General features: G+C 48.3%; 1 protein-coding gene across 4 annotated transcripts in view; it reads right to left on the bottom strand.

Moving 5' to 3' along the window:
- LOC119979536 (kinase non-catalytic C-lobe domain-containing protein 1) overlaps positions 1-25,447 on the bottom strand; it is a 261,428-nt gene that overhangs the window by 204,697 nt on the left and 31,284 nt on the right. For 3 of the 4 annotated variants that reach the window (XM_038821918.1, XM_038821915.1, XM_038821916.1), the window contains exon 2: positions 8,039-8,237. In XM_038821918.1, coding sequence (XP_038677846.1) covers positions 8,039-8,237 — 199 coding nt within the window. Of the gene's footprint in view, positions 1-8,038; positions 8,238-25,447 lie in introns of those variants that run through there. The other variant, XM_038821917.1, reaches the window with a different exon arrangement.

Here is a 25,447-nt window from a genome sequence, read left to right as displayed (position 1 = left end):
CGGGCACTTGGCCCATCCCGCGTGGAGAATCGGCGGACCGGCGTCGGAGCGGCGTCATGCGATTGCCGCCCACTATTTTTACTGACGGGAGGAAGGAGACTGCCTGTGAAACAAAGAAACCTTTCTCTGGTATGTGCACAAGGCCAGCAGCAGCACTGTGGTGTCACGATTGTGGATTCAATGCCAAAAGTGATTTAATGGACTTAGCAAGGCAGAAAAGCTGAGCACAGTGGCAAATCCTGATTTGCCCATCACTCCAATCCCCTCATTTGCCTTCTCAAGCCTAGTTAGGTACATCACTCCTCACATAAATGTAATTTAGGGGTGTGCTCTCTATGTACTTCTCATATTGCCATCTGTCCATCCACCACTAACACTCACTCTCATCCTAATGCAATGTCTTGCCTCTCCCTCATTTCACCCTCAACAAAATTTCACCACCCGCTTAACACATGCCATCACGCTCATTCATTGGTTTCTTCTTTCTCTCCTTACAAATGAAGAGCACAGAATACAAGGGGGAGGCAGAGAACTCGGGGGGGGGGAGGGGGGGGGGTTCTCAGTGTGACTAGGTGCTGGAAATGGGGACCTCCCAGTTGCCTCGTAACAGAATTAAATAGCAGTCACATGATATACAACATTCAGTCGCGTTTACTTGATGTCGACAGTGAGTGAAATATGATCATGTGCATAATGTTCACTTACAACATTCTTATCTTGGCAGTTCCAATTCAAGTCTTTAATCTCCTACAGGACCTCCCACAGGATCTAAGAACTTAAGAATTAGGAGCAGAAGTGGGCAATTCAGCCCTTTGAGCCTGCTGCACCATTCAATCAGATCATGGTTGCTCTCTTTTCATTTCATTTAATTCTTCCTGGTCTCAAATCCACCTCCCTACCTGTTCCACATATCCCTTTAACCCATTTCTTTAAATCTCCCTTTTGAAACCATTTAATGATTCACATTCTACTGCACTATGGAACAGTGAGTACCATAAACTCACCACCCTCTGCGGGAAGTAGTGCCCTCTGATCTCAGTTTCCACCTCTCAATGTATATCTGTGACCACGTGTTCTAGATTGCACCACAAGGGGGAACATTTGGTCTAAATTTAATTTATCAAGCCCTTTTAGTATTTTATATACCTGGATCAGATCCCCTCACATCCTTCTAAACTCCAGCGAGTATAAACCCAAACTGTTTACATCAACCCCTTCATCCTCAATCAATCTAGTGAATCTCCTCTGAACTACCTCCAATGCCACCACACCCTTCATCAAATAAAGAGACCAAAACTGGACACAATACTCCAGATGTGGTCTCACCAACACCCTATACAATTGTAACAATACTTCTCTACTTTTATACTCCAGTCCTTTTGCAATAAACACTAACATTCCACATGCCTCTCTTACTACATTTTGTACCTGCATATAGACTTTCTGCAATTAATGAACAAAGGCACTTAGATTCCTCTGCCCAGGTGCTTTTTGAATCTGCTTTCCATTTAGATATTAATTTTCCTGCTGATTATTTGGGCCAACATAGATAACCTCACACTTATCCACATTAAACTCCACCTGCCAAATTTTGGTGCAATCTCGTAGTCTATTTATATTCGTCTGTAAAATCTGTATCTCCTCTTCAACCCCCTCACAGGTTTCAATACGAAAAGCATATCAGCCAACAGCATCAATAACCAGAGCATGGATCGATGCAGTCTGCATTTAACTCTTATAAAGCCACAGGCACTGCAACACATTGAAGAGATAGGAAGACAAAGAGTTCAAGATTTGTAATTGCACAGGGATATGTTATATGATGTTAAATTATTATGTTTCAGTTTTATTTTTGAACCATTTGTGGTTTCTGCCTGGAAAGTAACCTTTTCAATTGTGATGAATGTGAAGACATAAATTGGTGCTAGGCAATGTGGGGCATTGAAAGGAATGCTTGGTTATTTGCCTGACTGTTTTGTGTTAGTGGCGGGAAAGGGAGGAAGATGCAGAAGTGTAGCATCTACAGCTTGCCAATGGTTTGTTCAAATATATATTTGGTCATCATTTGACTTTTGTTGTATTGCTCCTTGGCTTCAGTAGTTGGCTTCCTCATGGGCATCATTAGTCATGTTTTAGTTGGATATCCTTTGTTACTGAGCAGACGGCCAGTAAGTCTGCTTTGGGTTGCAGAGAGATGAGGGAGAGTGGAATGCCGCAGGATAGAGGTAAGTGTCTGGAAATCTTCCACACACCTGAACAAACATCTTTTTAACATTGCACACCAGCTGCACATTGATGAAGTGGAAGCCCCTAACTGTTAATGAACACTCCTGCGCGATGTATGGTGAAATGAAATGAAAATGAAAATCGCTTATTGTCACGAGTAGGCTTCAATTAAGTTACTGTGAAAAGCCCCTAGTCGCCACATTCCGGCACCTGTCTGGGGAGGCTGGTACGGGAATCGAACCGTGCTGCTGGCCTGCTTGGTCTGCTTTAAAAGCCAGTGATTTAGCGCAGTGAGCTAAACCACACGTTGATGATGCCCTGCACCAGAGAGAAGACAACTCGAGCTGCAAAGCTGAATGTCCAGTTATTCAGACTGGCATCATAGCAAGAAAAGAGTACATCACTGTCAGGTCTGGCAAACAAGCCAACAGTCACCTGTCTCTTTCATTAATGGACCACTGACTGTGTGAGATCCGGCAAATGTCTCCAGCATAATCCTGTAAGGATCCAGAGGCAAATAAGTTGAAATTAGTGGCGACTTTAACAGCTCTGGTAATAAAAGCATGGTCACCACGTCCACTTGGCAGTCGGTCTTGTTTCAGTATTCTCCAAATACCTGCCACACCTAATTAAGTCCCAACCGTCCTGAGATCTTGGTGTTCTAACATGCTGAAAATGCTTGTCCTCTAACTTGTAGGGTGTGTTGGAATGGCCTTCTGTGAGCTGCACCTCTTTGCTGACTGTCACTCTCCTTCGGAGCAGCAGGCAGTGTGTTACTCCAGCTCCTGCTGCAGGTCACCTTGCTACTCATCTGAGGTGTAAAATCCCACAGCATAAGCGACACAAATGCTGCTCTGATAGGTCAGATCTCCAAAGTGCAGATTAGGGGCAGGATTCTGTGATCCCGAGGCTAAGTGTTGACGACGTCGGAAATACCGTCGCGTTTCTCGACGGCGTCAACATGGCCTCAGGATCAGCAATTCTGGCCCCTACAGGGGGGCCAGCACGGCACTGGAGCAGTCCACGCCATCCAGCTGCTGCTCCCGGCATCTAATGGGCGCTGTGGGATCCGCGCATGTGCAGTGGCACTGGCGCCAGCAGCGCATGCACAGTGGCTTCCTTCAACGCGCCGGCCCCGACGCAACATGGCGCAGGACTACAGGGGCCGGAGCAGAAGAAAGGAGGCCACCAGCCAGAGAAGTCGGCCCGCTGATCGGTGGGACCCGATCGCAGGCCAGGCCGCATCGGAGGCCCCCCCCCCTCCGGGGTCAGACCACCCCCCCTCCCCTCCATAGGCTGCCCCCTGACCCTACCACGCTGTGTTCCCGCCGGCTGAGAGCAGGTGTGGTTGGCGCCGGTGGGACTTGGCTTTTTAAAGACAGCCGCTCAGCCCATCCCGTGCCGAGGATCGGCGGGCTGGCCGCGTAGCGAGGCCCCCAACCGGCGCCGCACCAACCACGGCGATGCCAATGGCGCTGATTCTCCGCTCGCATGCCGGCATCGGGGCGGCGTGACGCGATTCGCACCAGTTGCGGGGATTCTCCGACCCGGCTCCGGGCTGAGAGAATCCAGCCCTCGATGTCTCCAAAGTGTAAAATGCACCTTTAAAGTTGTCAAAGTACCCTCCCCTCATTGACAAAGGGTCATCTGGACTCGAAACGCTAGCTCTTTTCTCTCCCTACAGATGCTGCCAGACCTGCTAAGATTTTCCAGCATTTTCTCTTTGGTTTCAACCTCCCCTCATATCCACCATCAACAAAGCCTTATAAACAAGCAGGCAAGAGAGCAGCCATGACAGAACAATAATCTTTGGTACATTTCCCTGTCATGTCTTCAGCTTCCTCAATTACCATTGTCTTCTTGCCTTGCTTTCACTGATGAGTTCGAGGAAGACTGGGAAACCCACAGTTAAATAACAAAAGCCATGTTACTAATGCTGTAATTGAGTGATTAACATTGAAATTCACAGCCTGTCTCTCCAGAGGAGGTTGCTTGCATGCAGCCTAATGCAGTACGGTTAAATGTAGAAGCCAGCTGGAGGCGGCTTCCCAATGCACTCACATTTTCATATGACATAAATCCCCACCTGCACCCAAGCCCACAGGCTTAATTACGTTAAAATCATCCCACTGTTTATAAAGAACTTTAATCACAATATTTAAGTTTGAGGTAACACAAGAGGTAAGTAGTAAAAAAAAAGACATTAGCGGAACGTGGGTTTCACTGGCTGGGCCAGCATTTATTCTCTATCCTGTTAAATATAATCATTTCAATGTTTAACTGAGCACATTAAAATGTAACCACACTTTAGATTTTATCCTTTACTGACCCATCTTCAATAACAACCCAATGAAGATGGAAGGCTTGCCCTATCCCATAACCAATGTTCTAAGTCAGAGCCCCAATCCCTATGGCATTAGTGCACTCACTGCATTTTGTAAACGAATATGTCCGAGTAAAGGCATTACTAAAACTAGTAAACAGTGACAATATACCTGTCAAGTGAAGTGGAATATAATAATCCAATGAGTACAAAGGCAAGTAATGAGTTTCATGGGAAACAGGCCAGAGATGGGCGAAATTCTCCCCTACCCGGCGGCGCGCACCTTTAGGGGCTGGGCCCCTGCCGGAGTGGCTTCCGCTCCGCCGACTGGCAGCAACGGCCTTTGGCACCACGCAGATCGGCGTCGGGGCTCGCCGAAAAGCCTTCGCCGGTCGGCGTGATTCCGCGCATGCGCCGGAGCGTCAGTAGCCGCTGACGTCACCACCGGTGCATGCGCGATGGAGGGGGTCTCTTCCGCCTCCGCCATGGTGGCGGCAGAAGAAAAAGAGTGCCCCCATGGCACAGGCCCGATTCCCGCCCCCGCCGATTCCCGGGTGGCGGAGAATTCCGGCCACGGCGAGGGCGGGATTTACGCCGGCCCCGGGCGATTCCCCGACCCTGCGGGGGTCGGAGAATTCCGCCCATGGACCCTGCAACTGCACAGATTGTGATACGAGAAGAGCTGAATATATATTTTAATTCAAGACTGAAAATGGACGCAGTTCACAGATTTAGATTCACTTCATCAACAACCAACCAAAATGAATGGGGCGAGGGGCAGCACGGTGGTGCAGTGTTTACGTGGGTTTTGCTCCCACAACCCAAAGATGTGCAGTGTAGGTGGATTGGACATGCTAAATTGCCCCTTAATTGTAAAAAATTAATTGGGTACACTAAATTTATATAAAAAGAGAAAAGAATGAGACGGATTCTCCGCTGCTCGACGCCAGTAGCAGGGTTCCCGATGTGGCGGAGAATCGGCACCATGAAAAAAACAGGATTGGTGCCCTTTCTGATGCACTAACCCCTCACTCGCGACTGTGGTTCACATCCCATTCCAGCAGGATGTGAACATTTTGCGGGTCGGGCACCATATTCTCGGGGCCCTCGTGATTCTCTGGTCCTCTGGGTCGGGAATCCCGTGGGCAGGATTTACTATAGGAATCTCCCAGCGTAACCTTGTCGTGGATTACCTTGTAGTGGGTCAAGGGGGTAACTCCTTAAGGAAGTTGCCCCGAAAGTCCATCCAAGGGCCACCCTTCCTCCCCCTACAACATGTCCACCCCGCCCCTCCCAAAACCCCAGATATAAAGAGACTGCCCCCGGACCATCTAAATAAAGGACGCAATCTATCACCTTTGATGTGCCCGACCTGGGACACGACATGGCCAATAGACCGGCCACGTAATGCCTCGTGAGTTCTAACAAGCAAGATCTAACAAGATCTAAGTGAGGCATAGCGTTCTGGATCCTGCCCATTGAGGTCGGTATCCAGATTTGCGTATTCAAGTGAGTAGTTAGACTCACTTAAATATGTCTGTGTCACATCTACCCAGTGCCCGGGATTGAACGGCCTCTCCTTGGAGACCCCGAGCAGACACCGTTTAGCACTGATTGCCACAAGCTTGGATCAGGAGAGCTGAGGCCCCTGCGCGATTGGGGTCTGGGCAGGGTGGTACACTGGCACCCCAGATGCCACATGAGCACCATGGCACTGCCAGAATGGCACCTTGCCAGTGCCAGCCAGATGCCACGCTGGAAATGCTATGGTGTCAGGCTGGCAGGTGCACTGCTAGGGTGCCAAGCTGGCAGTGTCACAGTTCCAGATGGCATCATGCGCGTGCTAAGGATCAGGCCCGGGGGTGCCCTGCCCTTACGAGGTAGGGTGCGGGGGACTCAATGACCCCTATTTGGTGAGTGGCGACATTGGAGGGGGAGCTCCAGAGGCCGTGAAGGGGAATCTAGAGATCAATCTCCTCTTGAACTGGTGAGCAGAGTTCATTGGTGCAGCAAATGGGACTAAGTGCTGCCTCAATGGGGTGTCCCTCACCAAGGCCCAGAAATGAAGCCAAATCCGTTTAATAGCAGGGTTGTTCTCAGCGATGCCAACACCAGGCATAATGCCCGGCTAAATGCGCCCGATGTGGGACTCTGTTTCATTTCTATTAAGTCATGCCAAAGAGAACCCCCCCCCCCCCCCCGCCCAGATCCCCCAAAAAAGAGACCCTGGGTGAGGAATCACCCAGTAAAGAGAAACCCGGCAGGAATCTCCCCTTTTCCGGGGGGTCTGTGGGTGGTCTCCTTATTTATGGGGTCTCTGTGGTATCCCTTTATTTAAGGGGTCTCGGGGGGTGGGGTACAGGTCGAGTTATCCCCATACTTGGGGGAACGGGGGGGGGACCCAGAAAATCCAGGGGTGGGGGCCTGAATTGTAATCTGGGGGGAGGGTTCGTGGTGATTTGCGAAGCGAGAGGGGAAGTGGTGTTTGCCAGCCACGGGACCTCGCTATCGGGCTGCCTGCAGAAAATGGAAATCGCGGGATTCCGTTGGAAATCGCTTGCAATCCTCGGCATGCAAATTTAAGCATGGCGAAGGATAGTGAATTGCTTCCTGACCTGCCCTCCCAACTGGAACGTAAATTGATTGCAATTTCCCTCCGGCAGGAGAACATCTGTGTCCCAAACGGAGAATCTCGCCCAATGTCTCATCCAACAAAAATTGAAAGATATATTTTCTACTAAAGATTGATGACGTAGATAGAAGGGAAATACAATTAAGCCATTAAAATCACATTCTTGCTTCTGGTTACCATTTTTGTCATTGATTTTATTATATTACTACTGCTAAGTTTTCTTACTGCCAATCTTTTAAGGAACGGTTCAGGTCCTAAGTGCAAACAAAAACATATTTATGTCTGGTTTTTTTTTTCTAAATTAGAAAATAAAAATGATAGTAGAGTTTGAAGAAAGGACACATTGATATTACAGATACAATATCTCAAAACAGGCAACCTTGGGACTGAGTCTGAGCCTAATTTTGGATCTTGCCAGTTCAGGTCGGATTGGATCAGGCATGTGGAGTGCTGTGGGTATGTTTTTTCACGTGAGGATTTCAAAGGGCGGCTTTGGAAGAAGTAGAGACGATGCTGCAAGATAAGCCAGGAATTTTGGAACTTCAGTCAGTGATGCTTTGTCAGAAGCTTGTTTGTGCATGCAAATAGGGTTTCTTCAGTGAAGGGTTGGTGGCGGTGGAGTGGGAGCAGCTCCAAAGGGACTTCCAAGTCATACGCTTAGACCAAAGATGTGGGTGAGGAGGGACAAACAAGTGATGGCAGCTTAAAAAAATGTCTACATTTCAGACACCGGCAGTTTTCAGATAGCCGGATTTGAGACACTGTAACTGCAGAAGTTATACATTGCACCATGCGACATTCACTAAAGCCCGTGTTATTTGTGCAAGAAAGGTTTTTGAAGAGCACACAGTACTTACCACTCAGCTGCTCCATGAAGCAAACATTGCCATTAGCATTGAAAGCCAATGTATCTGGGGTGATACAGAGAGTATGAAAGAGTGGAGTGTGGGAGATGCTCTTCATTGAATGGCAACATTCTCGGCAGGCTGCCCAGATATCCTGTTCAGTGAGGCAGCTATCTCGTAAAGACAGGATGTCAGCAAGGGACACATTCTCCTGCCAAATAAATACATAAATTAATTAAGAAACTAACAGTAGCAGCAAGTGAAAAGTTTTTAAAACATATTTCATTTGTGTACAGGCACAGCCGATCAATATTACTGCTTTTCATAGCTTCTCTGTATAGCATTAAAAACGGGGATACATTGAACAGAGTAAATGTAGTTTAGTTTAAAAGAAACCGTGATTGTATTTTGAGTCATCATTATTGATCCGTTAGGTACAAAACAGGTTAATTCCAAACAACAATCATTTCAAAACCAGTGGCCCAGATCTTGCCTTTGGCAGAGAAGAAGCAGCATTTGTCATTTAGCTCGAATACAGTTGCCCAAAGCCTTTCAGTTGTTTTGTCTGTGGAGAGTTCAGCATTTGTTTGAATTCGGCACCCTCTACAGGGGATTCAGGGTGACTGAATAGGGCAAGCATTCGTAAGTTACTCAATCAATAATATTGAAGAATGGCCACAAACAAACCAGCAGGAAGAAAAATATGAGAAATATGAATTATATTTAAAACACTATTCAGGAAGCAAAACAAAGATTGAAATACATACATGGGTTCAAGGGAAAGTCATGAAAGAGAGAATTACAAAACCTATCTTTTTAAGTGTCTGATTTATTAATTTTCTTCTGAGAGAATGTGACTTCATACTTGTGAAAATATTTTCAGGGAACAGAGAAGCTGTTTAGCAGTAATTGTAAATTACTAAAACCTCAGTTACTCCAGACTGAACAAGATTTAAGTTTTCCATGGTCTTTTGTCCAATTATAATGGTTAATTAGCCCAATTTAAATTCTCTGGAATTCCATTAATTTTTAAAAAAATATTTTTATTAAGGCATTTATATATATAAAACCAAAATGAGAACAAACTCATAACAAATAAAGAACACCCCATCGCCCCACCCTTCCTGCCATTCTCGTGGCTGTCACGAGGGGAAGCACGGGAAGGGGAGGTCATGTCTGACAAATCCGTTAGAATTTCGAGGAGGTAACAAGGAAGTTAGACAAAGAGAACCAGTGGATGTGATTTATTTAGATTTCCAGAAGGCCTTTGACATGGTGCCGCATAGGAGACTGTTAAATAAGTTAAGAGCCCATGGTGTTAAGGGTAAGATCCTGGCATGGATAGAGGATTGGCTGACTGGCAGAAGGCAGAGAGTGGGGATAAAGGGGTCTTTTTCAGGATGGCAGTCGGTGACTAGTCGTGTACCTCAGGGGTCGGTGCTGGGGCCACAACTTTTCACAATATACATTAATGACCTGGAGGAAGGAACTGAAGGCACGGTTGCTAAGTTTGCAGGTGATACAAAGAGGGGCCGATAGTATTGAGGAAGCAGGCAGGCTTCAATAGGCTATTGGACAGGCTAGGGGAATGGGCAAAGAAGTGGCAGATGGGAATACGATGTGGAAATGTGTGAGGTTATGCACTTTGGAAGGAGAATTGGAGGCATAGACTATTTTCTAAATGGGAAGATACTTAGAAAATCAGAAGGACAAAGGGATTCCTTGTTCACGATTCTCTTAAGGTTAACGTGCAGGTTCAGTCGGCAGTTAGGAAGGCAAATGCAATATTAGCATTCATGTCGAGAGGGCTAGAATAGAAGACCAGGGATGTACTTCTGAGGCTATATTAGGCTCTGGTCAGACCCCATTTGGAGTATTGTGAGCAGTTTTGGGCCCCTTATCTAAGGAAGAATGTGCTGGCCTTGGAAAGGGTCCAGAGGAGGTTCAAAAGAATGATCCCTGGAATGAAGAGCCTGTCGTATGAGGAACGGTTGAGGACTCTGGGTCTGTACTCGTTGGAGTTTAGAAGGATGAGGGGAGTTCTTATTGAAACTTACAGGATACTGCGTGTACGGGATAAAGTGGACGTGGAGAGAATGTTTCCACTTGCAGGAAAAACTAGAAGCAGAGGACACAATCTCAGACTAAAGGGATGACCCTTTAAAACAGAGATGAGGAAGAATTTCTTCAGCCAGAGGGTGATGAATCTTTGCCGCAGAAGGCTGTGGAGGCCAAATCACTGAGTGTCTTTACGACAGAGATAGATCGGTTTTTGATCAATAAGGGGATAAGGGGTTATGGGGATAAGGCAGGAGAATGGGGATGAGAAAAATATCAGCCATGATTGAATGGCGGAGCAGACTCGATGGGCCGAGTGGCCTAATTCTATTCCTATGTCTTATGGTCTTATGTATATAATTTTAAGGCGATTGGAGAAAGGTATAGGGGAGATGCTATAGGTAGGTTCTTTACACAGAGAGTGGTAGGTGCGTGGAATGCACTGCCAGCAGAGGTCCAGGAGCCAGAGTCATTAGGGACATTTAAGCAACTCTTGGACAGGCACATAGACAGCAGTAAATTGAAGGGGTGTAAGTGAGGTTGATCTTAGATTAGGAAAAATAGTCGGCACAACATCGTGGGCCTAAGGGCCTGTACTGTGCTGTACTGTTCCATGTTCTATATGGACATGGTTCGCGGGCCTTCCCTTGTGCTGCCAACACCTATCCTCCACCCACTCAAAGAACCTGCTCATTGTGGCCACCGTCATATGTGCGCTATGAACTACTTTGAATTGAATAAGGCTAAGCCTAGCACATGAAGAGGATGCATTCACTCTCCTCAGAGCCTCCTCCCATAACCAAGCCTCCACCTCCCTGCCCAGCTCTTCCTCCCGTTTAACTTCTCCTATTGTGTGGCTCCCTCCAATCCATTAATTCCTTTTAAATCTCCAACACCCTATCCTCGCCAACCCCTGATTTCCACACCACCTTGTCCAGCAATCCCAGGTGCGACAGGGAGGGAAAGGACAGAACCTGCTTCCTGATGAAGTCCGTACCTGTAAGTACCGAAACCAATTCCGCTGGACAGCTCATATTCCTCTTCCAACTCCTCTAAGCTCGAAAAACTACCCCCCACGAATGGTCCCCAAACTGGTCAAATGACCACCTACCGCCACATCCGGAATGCTGCATCCAACCCCACCCCGCGGGTGCAAATCTATGTCTCTCACAAATCGATGCCCAGACTGAGGCACATCCAGCTTCAGTTGCTGCCGCCACTGTCCCCACAAACTGAGTGCTGCCACAACCACCGGGCTCGTGGAGTACCTCGTCGACACACACCCCCTCATCTGCTATCAGCCCGACCTCCAGTTTCCACTGCAGGCACTGGGTTCCCACACCCCAGTCTAATAGTAAGTCAATCCAGTGCAGCACTTGGTCAGAGATCACAATCGCCGAATAACCCGAATCAACCAGCAGAGCCTTATCCACCACAAAGTAATCAATGCGTTAGTACACCCTGTTCACATGGGAGGTCCTTCACCCTTGGTCTCCCAAACATCCACGGGTCCACCCTCCCTACCCCCATTCGCTCCATGAACACATTTAGCTGCTTTGCCACCGCCAACACCCTCTACGACTTGACCGGTCAAATCTCGCCTCGATAACCATATTAAATTCCACCCCCCCCGTAATCAACCGGTGCAAGTTCAGGTCCAGGATCTTCCCCAGCACCTGCTTCATGATCTTCACATCTCCTCAGTTTGGGGCATAGACATTCACCAAGACCACTGGCACCCTCTCTATTTTCCCGCTCACCATCCCGAACCTTCTCCCCGAATCAGCTACTATATTTCCCACCTCAAACGCTACCCGCTTATTTATCTTTTTTTTTTGGAAATGTTTTTTATTGAGTTTTCATATTTTATATCCAACAAATTACAAATTATTAGAAAAAAAACATGCAAAAATTAACATGTATATTTACAGGTAAGCATCTTCATAATAACAACTGTGGCCACCCGCTTTAACCGGCATACATATTTTACATTCCCCAATATGGCCGAGGCACATGTTTATAGGCATTTATTTACAATTTGGTTTTGGGCCTTAGCTTGCCATCAGACTGTTGCTTGCGGCTTTGTCCTTCCTTTTTTTTTGGAATAATTTTTATTCAAGTTTTCAACAACAAATTTTATCACAACAGAGAAAAACAGTCACCCCTCCCCTCCAATACAAAAACAATAAATTAACAAGAAAAATAAATAAGCATAAAACCATGAGAACAAACCCCCATAACGAACCCGTAGCCCCCCCCCCCCCCCCCCCCCGGCTACCTTCCCCCGATTCCCGTCCATTTTCCCCTGATTCTTGGCCACCCGACTATTCTTCCTCTTGTTCGTTGGTCACAAACAGGTCCCGGAACAATTGCATGAATGGCTCCCACGTTCTGTGGAAGCCGTTGTCTGACCCTCGAATGGCAAATTTGATTTTCTCCATTTGGAGAGATTCCGAGAGGTCGGACGGCCAGTCTGCAGCTCTGGGTGGTGCTGCTGACCGCCAGCCAAACAGGATTCTACGGCGGGCGATCAGGGAGGCAAAGGCAAGGGCGTCCACCCTCCTCCCCAGGAATAGATCTGGCTGGTCTGAAACACCGAAGACCGCCACTATCGTGCATGGCTCCACCCTCACCCCCACCACTTTGGACATAGCCTCGAAGAAGGCTGTCCAGTACTCCACAAGTCTGGGGCAAGACCAGAACATGTGGGCGTGGTTGGCCGGGCTTCTTTGGCACCGTTCACATCTGTCCTCCACCTCCGGGAAGAACCTACTCATACGGTTTCTTGTTAAGTGGGCTCTATGTACCACTTTTAGTTGCGTCAGGCTGAGCCTTGCGCACGTGAAGGTGGAGTTGATCCTATGCAGTGCTTCGCTCCAGAGTCCCCACCCTATCTCAATCCCCGCTCCAGAGTCCCCACCCTATCTCAATCCCCAGGTCATCCTCCCATTACTTTCTTGTTGCGTCCAGTACGGTGTCGGCCCTTTCTACCAGTCGGTCATACACGTCGCTACAGTTCCCTTTCTCTAGGATACTTGCGTCCAGTAGGTCTTCCAGTAGTGTCTGTCGTGGCGGTTGTGGGTACGTCCTTGTCTCTTTTCGTAAGAAGTTTTTGAGCTGCAGATACCGTAGCTCATTCCCCCTGGCTAGCCAAAATTTCTCTGTCAGTTTGTCCAGTGTTGCGATCCTGCCGTCCGTGTATAGGTCCCTGACTGTCAGTGTCCCCCCGTCCTGCCTCCACCTTTTGAAGGTGGCGTCAGTCAGTACTGGTGTGAACCTATGGTTGTTGCAGATGGGAGCCTTGTCCGACATTTTGGTCAGGCCAAATCGCTGCCGCAGTTGGTTCCAGGATTGGAGGGTGGCTGTCACCACTGGGCTGCTGGAGTGTTTTTTGGGTGGGGATGGGAGTGCTGCCGTGGCGAGGGCCCGGAGGGAGGTCCCCATGCAGGAGGCCTCCTCCGCACGCACCCACTCGGCCTCTGGCTCCTGGATCCATCCCCTTACTCGCTCGGCTGTTGCCGCCCAGTGGTAGAATTGTAGGTTCGGGAGGACTCCCCCCCCCCCACCTGGATTTTGTTTTTTGTAGGACAAAATTTTGTCATTTCAGGAGCGCAATGATTCTGTCCATGCTGCTCTGTGGGTCCGAGATGTAGAGGAGCAGGTCATCTGCATAGAGTGAGACTCTGTGCTCTCTGCCTCCCCTTCGGATCCCCCTCCAATGTTTTGCTGCCCTGAGTGCGATTGCTAGCGGTTCGATTGCTAATGCGAACAGCAGCGGGGACAGTGGGCATCCTTTTCTGGTGCCCCTGTGCAGCTGAAAGTATACCCGCTCATTTATCAGCACCGCCACACTCGCATCTTCATATTCAACCCAGAGTGAAAAACCTCCTACCCACCCCTTCATTAGCCAAGTTTGGTCTGGTCCCGGATCTTCAAATGTGTTTCCTGTAGAAATGCCACATCCGCCTTCAAGCTCCCCAGGTAGGCAAACACGCGCGACTGCTTGACCGACCCATTCAGCCTTCTCACGTTCCATGTGACCAGCCTGGTTGGGGGGCACGCCACACCCCTTCCCTGCCAATGAACCTTAACCCTTTATGAATCAGCTCCCGACTCGCGTCTCGCAACCCGACAGGCCCGCCCTCGGATGTCCACCTTCACCAACTCCCTCCTTATTGCACATCAACCGCTCCACCCCTGCCAGGAGTTCCCCCCTTGGCGAAACAAAGCAACAACCCCATCACACTCTACAGCTCTAACCACCTGTTCGCCCCTCACTGAGCGGCCGTGAACTAGCTCACCCAGCTAGCCTGGCAGCCCCTGCCAATGGCGCCAAAGATATTACCCCCCACTGATTCCCCTCTCCCCCGCTCACACACGTCCTTAGCGCAAACAACAATAACAATGAAAAGAAGAAAAAAGGTGCAGTCACCCTCCACCGTCCTCCAGCCTCAAGATCCCCGTGAAATAGCCAAACAGCCCCTGAGAGAAGAGAGGTTTTCCCCGAACCATCACACAAAAAAATAGCACAAAGCAATACAACAAAAAAAGGGTCAGGGAGAAACAGCACAACCTCACACTTCCTCCTAAATTCAATGTCCTCCCCCTCCTGCCAGTTCATTGTCTCTCAAAAACTCCGTTGCCTCCTCCGGTGTTCCAAGCTAATACTTGCAGCCATTGTGTCACCCAAAGGTGGAACCGGGTACAGCATCCCGAACTTCACCCCCACCGCCTCCACCTTCTGGATCGCCTGTCTCTGGGTCTCCAGCCTCAGCTCCACACTGTCGATCCCCGCTCTCAGCGGGTCTACCACCTTCGCCAGGTCCTCCTGAGCCTCCCTCCACTGTTGGCTGAACTTTTCGCTCAGAAAGTCCACCAACTATTCCGTCGACTATTGGGCTGGTAGGGCCTCACTCTCTCTTACTCTGCCATCTTTCCCTGGGTCACACAAAGGTTTCTTGCTCTTGCAGCTCCTTCCTTCTAGACCCACTTCTGGCTGATGGATCCATCCACTGACCTCACCAGTGGAGTATAACTTCCCACACCACCTCAACACCTTTTTTCTCCAAAACATCCACCTGGCAACCGGGGAAAAGGTCTGAAAAAACCGCCTCGATCGGGAGCAGCCACTCACGCCATGGCTGCCAACGAAAGTCCTGTGGAATTCCATTCATAACAATTGCAACACACAGCCTGTGGAGGACCATAGTATCACTACTGGCAACCTTTTAATATCTGTGTTTAGCTGTGCATTTGTGGATGTCAGAAATGGCCATCAGATTTACCCAGTAATAATTACAAGCACTGCTAGCCTCTGGCATGAAAAAAGGGAAAGTTCCTAATTCCTTCGTGAATTCATTCTATTTTTCCTCCAGGTTGGATAGCTCAGGAAGATTATCTGACTTGAATCAGGTTTTAGCAAAAGGAATCCATCAGGGACAGGAATTCAAATTTATTGATTTAAAAAATTCTTTCATGGGATATGGACATCGCTGGCTAGGTCAGCATTTATTGTCCTTTTCTAATTAGAACATAGAACATAGAAAAATACAGCACAGAACAGGCCCTTTGGCCCACGATGTTGTGCCGAACTTTTTTCCTAGATTAAGAACAAATTAATCTGTACCCCATCATTCTACCATAATCCATGTATCTATCCAATAGCCGCTTGAAGGTCCCTAATGTTTCCGACTCAACTACTTCCACAGGCAGTGGATTCCATGCCCCCATTACTCTCTGGGTAAAGAACCTACTCTGACATCCCCCCTATATCTTCCACCATTCACCTCAAATTTATGTCCCCTTGTAATGGTTTGTGCCACCCGGGGGAAAAGTCTCTGACTGTCTACTCTATCTATTCCCCTGATCATCTTATAAACCTCTATCAAGTCGCCCCTCATCCTTCTCCGTTCTAATGAGAAAAGGCCGAGCACCCTCAACCTTTCCTCGTAAGACCTACTCTCCATTCCAGGCAACATCCTGGTAAATCTCCTTTGCACCTTTTCCAAAGCTTCCACATCCTTCCTAAAATGAGGCGACCAGAACTGCACACAGTACTCCAAATGTGGCCTTACCAAGGTTTTGTACAGCTGCACCATCACCTCACGGCTCTTAAATTCAATCCCTCTGCTAATGAACACGAGCACACCATAGGCCTTCTTCACAGCTCTATCCACTTGAGTGGCAACTTTCAAAGATCTATGAACATAGACCCCAAGATCTCTCTGCTCCTCCACATTGCCAAGAACCCTACTGTTAACCCTGTATTCCGCATTCATATTTGTCCTTCCAAAATGGACAACCTCACACTTTGTCCTTAAGACGGTGGTGGTGAGTCGCCTTCTTGAATCGCTGCAGTCCATGTGATGTAGGTACACCCACAGTGCTACCAGGGAGGGAGTTCCAAGATTTTCACCCAGCAACAGTAAAGGATCAGTGATATAATTCGAAGTCAGGATGTTGAATGACTTGGAGGGGGCCCTGAACGTGGTGGTGTTTCACTACATTTGCTGCCCTTGTCCTTAGAGGTGGCAGAGGCTGCAGGTTTGGAAGATGATGTCAAAGGAGCCTTGGTGGGGATTAATAATCCTAAAGTTTAATAAATTTTAGCCCCTTAAATGAAGAATTCTGACAGCATGTCAGGACATCCTGAGCAGCAGGATTGGCAGCAATCCAGGATAACTTGTCACCTCCCAGTGAGGGCAGCTGCATCACCGCAACTATCAGTGCAGCTACTAATTCAGCAGAGACCATAGGTTTTTAAAATTAATTTACGGGATGTGGGTGTCACTGGTTAGGCCAGCATTTATTGCCCATCCCTAGTTGCCTTCAGAAGGTGTTGGTGAACTGCCTTCTTGAACCACTGCAGTCCCTGAGGTGTAGGTACACCCACAGAGCTGTTAGGGAGGGGGTTCCAGGATATTGACACAGCAATAATGAAGGAACGGGCAAATAATTTCCAAATTGGGGTGGTGAGTGACTTGGAGGAGAACCACTAGGTGGTGGCATTCCCAGGTAGCTGCTGCTCTTGTCCTTCTACAAGGTAGTGGTCATCGGTTTGGAAGGTGCTGTCTCAGAAACCTTAGTGAGTTACTGCAGTGCATCTTGTAGACGGTACACATGGCTGCCACTGATCGTTGGCGGAGGAGGGACTGAATGTTTGTGGAAGGGACAGCAATCAAGCGGTTTGCTTTGTCCTGGATGGTGTTGAACTTCTTGAGTGTTGTTGGAGCTTCACTCATTCAGGCAAGTAGTGAGTATTCCATTACACTCCTGACTTGTGCCTTGTAGATGACTGATAGGCTTTGGGGAGTCAGGAGGTGAGCTACTCTGGTAGCCACAGCATTAATATGGTTAGTCTAGTTCAGTTTCTGATCAATGGTAACCCCCAGGATGTTGATTGTGGGGTTTCAGCGATGATAATGCCTTTGATGTCATTGCCTGACGCTTGTGTGGCACAAATGTAATTTGCCACTTGCCTCACATCCATTGACTCTGTCTACACCACCCACTGCCCTGGGAAAGCGGGCAGCATAATTATAGACTCCACCCACCCAACTTACTCACTCTTCCAACTTCTTCCATCGGACAGAAGATACACAAATCTGAGAACACGCACTAACAGGTTCAAAAACAGCTTCTTCCCTGCTGTTACCAGACTCCTAAATGACCCTTTTATGGACTGATGGGACTGATCTGATCTCTTCAAACATCTTCTCTACTGACTAGTACTACACTCCTGTATGCTTCACCCAATGCCTATCTCTATGTATTTACATTGTGTACTTATGTTTGCCCTATTATGTATTTTATTTTCATGTACGGAATGATCGGCTTGAGCTGCATGCAGAACAATACTTTTCACTGTACCTTGGTACATGTGATAATAAACCAATCCAAATCCAAACCTATGCCTCGATATTGCCCAGGTCTTGCTGCATTTGGTAATGCTTTTTGAAGCAGGAGATTGGGGGGATTTAATTGGGTGGGAGGGCATGAGCTGGAGACCCTGTCGCCTTCCTGCCTCCACCTGATTAAGTTCAGAGTGGGATGGCCTTCCCGCTGGGAGGTTAACTGAAGCCTTTAAGTGGCCAATTTGGAGTCTCATCCCGTTGCTGCTGGTATTCAACCAGTGGCGGGCAGAGGACCTGCCTTCAAGCAAGCCGGAATAGCAAAACCCTATTGTGCTTTCTTGAAGGCTCCCAGGAGGTCCATCATTCAAAGGCACCACCTGCCCTTTTTTGCAACCCCCTTCCTCTCTGCAGTCCCCATCATGCCTTGCCTGGGGTCTGCTGTCAATCTTCAGGCTCTGGTGGCTGCATTACCAGCAGCTGCCACCTCTTCCAGTGGTACTGACAGCAATGAGGAGCTGTCAGCCTCTGATAGGTTGGCAGTTCTCAGGGGGTTGGTAGGTGGGGAGGGGAGGGTGGCATTTCCACCCTTGGGATTTTTAATCCAAGGGGATGGCCCACGTTAGTCACTTAATACCAGTGGGCCTTTAGCAACAGAGGTAGTGAGGGATTCCCATTCGTTCTCCACTTGGCGGTCAAGCACTTTGTTGTCAAATTTTTCAATCTGACTTGCATGTTAAGCAATGTTTAATACTGTATTTGTAATCTGTTTTCAAAGTTATCTTCCATTCAGCCTAATCATGAAAGTAAAATAGATTTCCTACCATTCTTCAAAGATGTTAATCCTGCATAATATTAAAAAAATAGTTCAATGTAATTGGGTCTGGGGAAATTGGGCATGCACTTAAAATTGCTTCGTTATTGCATGATCCCTGTGTTCTCTCAGTACACATGTTCTTTTTGTTCTGATCTAAACCGAACAAGAATTGTTTGTCCCTAATCTCCACCCCAGTACACCCTGTGGGGATGCATGGATCAATTTGTAATGCAAATAATTAGGGGCGGGATTCTCTAATCCTGAGGCTAAGTGTTGATACCGTCATAAACGCCGTCGCGTTTTACGACGGTGTCAACAGGCCCCCAATGAGCAGCGATTCTGAGCCCTGCAGGGGGCCAGTACGGCATTGGAGCGACTCACGCAGCTCCAGCAGCTGATACCAGCGTCAAACGTGTGCCACGGGTCTGCGCATGCGCGAACCTGCGCATGCACGCTAGCTTCCTTCTCCGCCCCAGCCCTGAAGCAACATGGCGTAGAGCTACAGGGGCCGGCGTGGAGTAAATGAGGCCCCCACCAGGAGAAGCCGGCCCGCCGATCGGTAGGCCCTGATCGCAGGCCAGGCCATGGTGGAGCCCCCCCCCCCCCCCCCCCCCCGCCCCGGGGTCGGATTCCCCCTCCCTCCCACCAGGCTGTCCCCCTGCAGGATGGACGCCGAGGTCCCACCGGGTAAGACCATATGTAAACGGTGTCGGCAGGACTTGGGCTATCTCGGCGGCCGTTCGCCCCATCCAGCACGGAGAATCGCCGGGGGTGCCGGATAGAGCGGCCCCCGACTGGCGCCGCACCGACCATGCCGCTGCCAATGGCGCCAATTTTCCGGTGACCGGAGAATTGGCGGACCGGCGTCGGTGCAGCATCGCGTGAATTGCGCCCGGCCCAATGATTCTCCGACCCGGCCCCGGGGTCAGACAATCCCGCCCTAGGTATTCATAGTGATGCTTTTCTATACGTCTGTGGAGGCTGCCTTCTAACCAAGTGCCAAATGAGAGAGGACTATCTTTCTTGAGGTTTTCCTGTTTTAATGTACACCTCATACATTCTCAATAAAAATGAATTGATTTTTTTGAATAAACACTTTATTGAGGTATTTTTGGTTTTACAACAACAAAATAAACAATGTACATGAATCTATAAACATAGTGCAAAAGCCTGCTTCCTCCCTTACAGGTCCCACCTTTATTCACCCCCAACTCTAAGTTAAACTGTCCCCCGCCCCTTCTGCTGACGATTAATTTTCCCCCAAGAAGGCGACGAACAGTTGCCACCTCCGGGCGAACCCTAACATTGATCCTCTCAAGGCCAACTTGATTTTCTCAAAACAGAGAAAGCTAGCCATGTCAGTTAGCCAGGCCTCTGACTTCGGGGGGCTTTGAGTCCCTCCAAGCTGATAATATCCGTCTCCGGGCTACCAGGGAAGCAAAGGCCAGAACATCTTCCCCTTTCTCCTCCTGGATACTTGGATCTTCCGACACCCCAGAAATCGCCACCTCTGGGCTCAGTTGCCACCCTTGTTTTTAACACGAAAGGGAAAATGCTGGAAAATCTCAGCAAGTCTGGCAGCATTTGCAGGGAGAGAAAAGAGCTAACATTTCGAGGACAAAAGATGTGAAAGGTCAAACAGCAGGGAAACTAACATCAGAGGATAAACTGTCGATGTGGGGGGAGGGGAAGGGGGAAGCAAAGAGGAGAAAGGTGAAGGACAGGTGGATAAGATTGGGGGGGGTAATTAAATGTATATTAAGAAAGAAAGAAATGGTAAAAGACAGTTAAAATGAAATGAAAACAAATGGGTCAAGGTGGGGTAGAGCTGATCATCTGACGTTGTTGAATTCGATGTTCAGGCCGGAAGGCTGTAGTATGCCTAACCGGTAGATGAGATGTTCCTCCAGTTTGCGTTGCGCTTCACTGGAACATTGCAGCAGGCCAAGAACAGACATGTGGGCATGGGAGCAGGGTCTTTTGTTAAAATGGCAACTTGTTTTTAAACGGGTCAACAACTTGTTTTTAACACCGTGGACATGACATCTGCAAACCCCTGCCAGAATCCCCTAAGCTTTGGACATGTCCAGAACATGTGGACATGGTTCGTGAATCCTCCCGCACACTTTGCACACCTATCTTCTATCCCAAAGAACCTGCTCATCCGGGCCACTGTCATGTGGGCCCAATGAACGACCTTGAATTATATCAGGCTGAGCCTGGCACATCTTATGGACGCGTTGACTCTACTCCACCCAGAGACCATCCTCTATCTCTCCTCCCAACTCCTCCTCCTACTTGCGCTTCAGCTCCTCAGTCTGCGTATCCTCTGACCCCATGAGTTCCTCAGAGATGTCAGAGACCTTCCCTTCTCCCACCCACGTTTTGGAAACTACCCTGTCCACTATTCCCTTTGGTGGTAGGAGCGGGAAGGTTGAAACCTGCCTACGTAGGAAGGCCCGCACCTGTAGGTACCTAAATTTGTTTCCCCTCGCCAATCCAAATTTCTCCTCCAGCTCCCTCAGGCAAGGATAGCTTCCCTCTATAAACATATCCCCCATCCTCTCAATCCCTGCTCTCTGCCATCTCTGGAACCCTCCATCCAACCTTCCCGGGGCAAACCGGTGATTATTACAAATTGGAGACCAGACCGATGGTCCCTCCGCTCCCACATGTCTCTTCCATTGCCCCCAGACTCTCAGAACCGCCAGCACCATGGGGCTGGTGGAGTAACGTGTTGGCGGGAACGGCAGAAGCGCAGTTATCAATGCCCCCAAGCTGGTGCCCTTATACGAAGCCGCCTCCATACGCTCCCATGCTGGCCTACACCCACCACCTACTTCTTGATCATGGCTATATGCGCCACCCAATAGCAGTTACTGAAGTTTGGCAGCGCCAGCCTGCCCTCTCCCCGGCTCCGCTCAAGCATCCCCCTCTTAACTCGCGGGGTCTTGCCCGCCCATACAAAGCCGGTGATCACTTTGTTGACCCGTTTAAAAAAGGACCGCGGGATAAAGATGGGGAGGCACTGAAACACAAACAAGAATCTCAGGAGGACCGTCATCTTCACCGTGTGCACCCTCCCAGCTAGTGACAACGGGAGCGCGTTCCACCTTCGGAAATCGTCCTTCATTTGGTCTACTAGTCGGACCAGATTTCGTTTCTGCAGCCGTTACCATTCCCGCGCCACTTGGATGCCTAAATACCGAAATCTTCCCATTACCACTCTAAACGGCAGTCTAGAGGAGAGAGGGCCTCTCCTGCCCCTCGCCTGGACCGCAAACATCTCACTTTTCTCCATATTTGCTTTATACCCCGAAAACCGGCCAAATTCTCCCAGAATCCTCATGATTTCTTCCATCCCCTCTGCTGGGTCCAATACATACAGGAGCAGGTCGTCTGCATAAAGCGAGACTCTGTGTTCCACTCCCCCCCCAGACCAGCCCTTCCAGCCCCTTGAAGCTCTCAGTGCAATTACCAGCCGCTCTATGGCTAACGCGAACAAGAGTGGGGAGAGATGGCATCCCTGTCTCGTCCCCCAATGCAGCCTAAAATAGTACGATGTTGTCCTATTTGTCCGTACGCTCGCCACAGGAGCCTGATACAGCAACCTGGCCCAGTCAATAAAGCCCCGCCCAAATCCAAACCGTCCCAGTACCTCCTACAGGTATCCCTATTCTACTTGATCAAAGGCCTTCTCTGCGCCCATTGCGACCCTACCTCCACCTCCATAAAAATGAATTCATGAAGAAAAAAGTGATGCCTATCTACAGCTTGTTGCATTTCCACAAAGTTAAAACATAAACATTGCGATTCAGTGTGCACAAAACGGTAAATACATAATTCCCCAGTGTATATTGAGAATTTTCTAAACTAGATAAGTGTTCTAAAGCAACATCAAGTGAAAAACAATTTGGTGTTACCATAGTAACACAATTCCAACTCATTTCCTGTTGAGAACTTAAAGTACAGTGCCTAAATTAGAATCACAATTGTTACTTAGTCATTTGACAAATGCTGGTTGATAACAGTAGTTATAACTAAGAACCAGCTTGAACTCCATCACATTTTTCCAACTGTTTGGTGGAATTGCTGTAATATTTATGTTTTTAATCTTAACATTGAATCAGAAGATTAAGTGTAGCTAGCGGTTCGTTCAAATTCTGTCCAGTGCCTCAGTTCAAATCATCACTTACATCCTATTAAGTGCAACATTTTTGCTACCTCATTGATAAGAAAAGTCACCAGTTTCAATCAGATTAGCATCGCAAGGACATGTTAAAATATTTATAAGATGGTTGCTGGGTGTAGTGCCAGATATTGCTTCTTCTTCTTCTTGAGCTCTCTGCCCAAAGGCAGGTCCCACCCACGGAACCAGAACCTCTACGGTTAGGCAAGGATGCTGGACCCCAAATATACCCGTATTCACGTACCAGCCTCCCCGGACAGGCGGCGGAATGTGGCGACTAGGGGCTTTTCACAGTAACTTCATTGAAGCCTACTCGTGACAATAAGCGATTTTCATTTTCATTTCATTTTTAATTTTCATATACCCGAGCCTGAATGGGGATCGAACCCGGTGCTGTTGGAAACAATCAGATCCACACCAGCCATCTAGCTAACTGAGCCACGGAGTAACGGATAGTGATGGTAGAGGCTTCAATTTCTTTCCATCACATGGCTCACTAAGAACTTTTTCCATTCTGACCACGTGCCACTGATGTATGTTGGAAGGATTTACAAGCTGATAATTGTTTGGCGGCATTAGGAGCAAACCTTCCTTGGCGATCAAGCCCGAGAGTGAGACTTGAATCTGGGACTTCTGGCATAAAGACAGGGAGGCTACAAACTGCGCCATTGTACCCCCTGTCAGGTAGTGAGAGCAAACAAAATGACATGCACCACGCAAAGAAATTCATTGCATTTTAGTTTCTGCAAATGATTATAACCCGTATAAAATGGACACACCATATCTGGTGTACTCTTTATGCCATATGCTTTTTCAAACCTTTACTCTGTGGTAAATTGACTCATTTTGTTCTTTCAGAACTTCTCACCAGCAGTTGCCTTCCTTTGAAAATTAACTTTTCCCCCACCTCTCGCTTTCTTGAGCCGCACTTTGAAATATTCAACCTGTTCAAGAGAGACGACAACCTGCTGCTAGAATCTGATCTAAAGTCACATCAGAACACCAGTTGGCAGATGATGGGCAGCATAGTATCACAGTGGTTAGCACAGTTGCTTCACAGCTCCAGGGTCCCAGGTTCGATTCCTGGCTTGGGTCGCTGTCTGTGGAGTCTGCAAGTTCTCCCCGTATCTGCGTGCATTTCCTCCGGGTGCTTCAGTTTCCTCCCACAGTCCAAAGATGTGCAGGTTAGGTGGATTGCCCTTCGTGTCCAAAAGAGGTTAGGTGGGGTTGCTGGATTATGGGAATAGGGTGGAGGTATTGGCCTATTTAAGGTGCCCTTTCCAAGGGCCGGTGCAGACTCGATGGGCCGAATGGCCCCCTTTTGCACTGTAAATTTTATGATTCTATGATTCTATGTACAAGAATCGCCTTGGATGACCTCCCTTATGTTCTTCCTGGTGAAGTAATGCTCAGCAACCCCACCAATCCTCTCTCATGTAAGTGAAATGAGTGTGGGGAAATCAAATGTATACCTATCTCTCTGTGGTTGGTCTGTTAATGGCCAAATGCACTGTCATTGTATTCTTAAAGTGTCTTATAAGAAATTAACTGTTTTGCTCCTGCTTGTTCAGTATGAAAGGGACAATAGGCCTTTACATAGTTTCATAATCATGCTTTATTTAAATTCCTTTCACAGGGTGTGGAAGTTGCTGGCTTGGCCAGCATTTATTGCCCATTATTAATTGTCCTTGAGAATGAGGTGATAAGCCGCTCAGTCCATGTGGTGTAGATACACCCACAGTGCTGGTAGGAAGGGAATTCCAGAATTTTGACCCAGCCACATTGGGTGCAATTCTCCCATAAGAATGCTTTTATTTTATTTTTTCCTTTTATTAAAAAATATTTTTATTCAAGTTTACATTTTTGCACTGTACAAGAGATGAATGAAATGGTTATTACATACAGCACTCCCCCTCCTCCCCCACTTTGTTTCTCCCCCCTTTTCTACTGTCTCCGGCTCCTATCTTAAGCCCTTCCCTTCACCATAGATGGTTTCTTTTGTCTTTGTTTTGCTTTTATAACTTGTGAGGGGCCCTCTGGCCCCCTGTCGATCACCCCCTGGGTTTCCTCCTGCCGTTTCCTTTTGTCTCTCCCCCCTGTCTGCTTTGATGGAACCTAGTGGTTCCCGTGCATCACTCCTAACCCCTCCCCCATTCTATTTGTTATTGCCTTCAACCGGGTCTTGGAACAGGCTGATGAATGGTCCCCATGCTTGGTGGAAGCCATCGTCCGACCCTCGGATTGTGTATTTTATCTTCTCCAGATGGAGAAATTCTGACAGGTCAAAGTCAGTCTGCAGCTGTGGGGTGCTGCTGATCGCCAGGCGAGCAGGACTCTCCGGCGGGCAATTAGGAATGCAAAAGCCAGGGCGTTGGCCCTCTTTCCCGTATGAGGATCTGTCTGATCCGATACCCCAAAGATTGCTACTTTTGGACACGGCGCCACCCCCACCCCCACGAACTTGAACATCGCCTCGAAGAAGACTGTTCAGAACCCGAAATGTCTGG

The sequence above is a fragment of the Scyliorhinus canicula genome, chromosome 16, assembly GCF_902713615.1.
Source record: "Scyliorhinus canicula chromosome 16, sScyCan1.1, whole genome shotgun sequence".
Lineage (NCBI taxonomy): Eukaryota > Metazoa > Chordata > Chondrichthyes > Carcharhiniformes > Scyliorhinidae > Scyliorhinus > Scyliorhinus canicula.
Note: the sequence above shows the minus strand (reverse complement) of the source record. Positions and strands in the feature narration are given on the sequence as shown.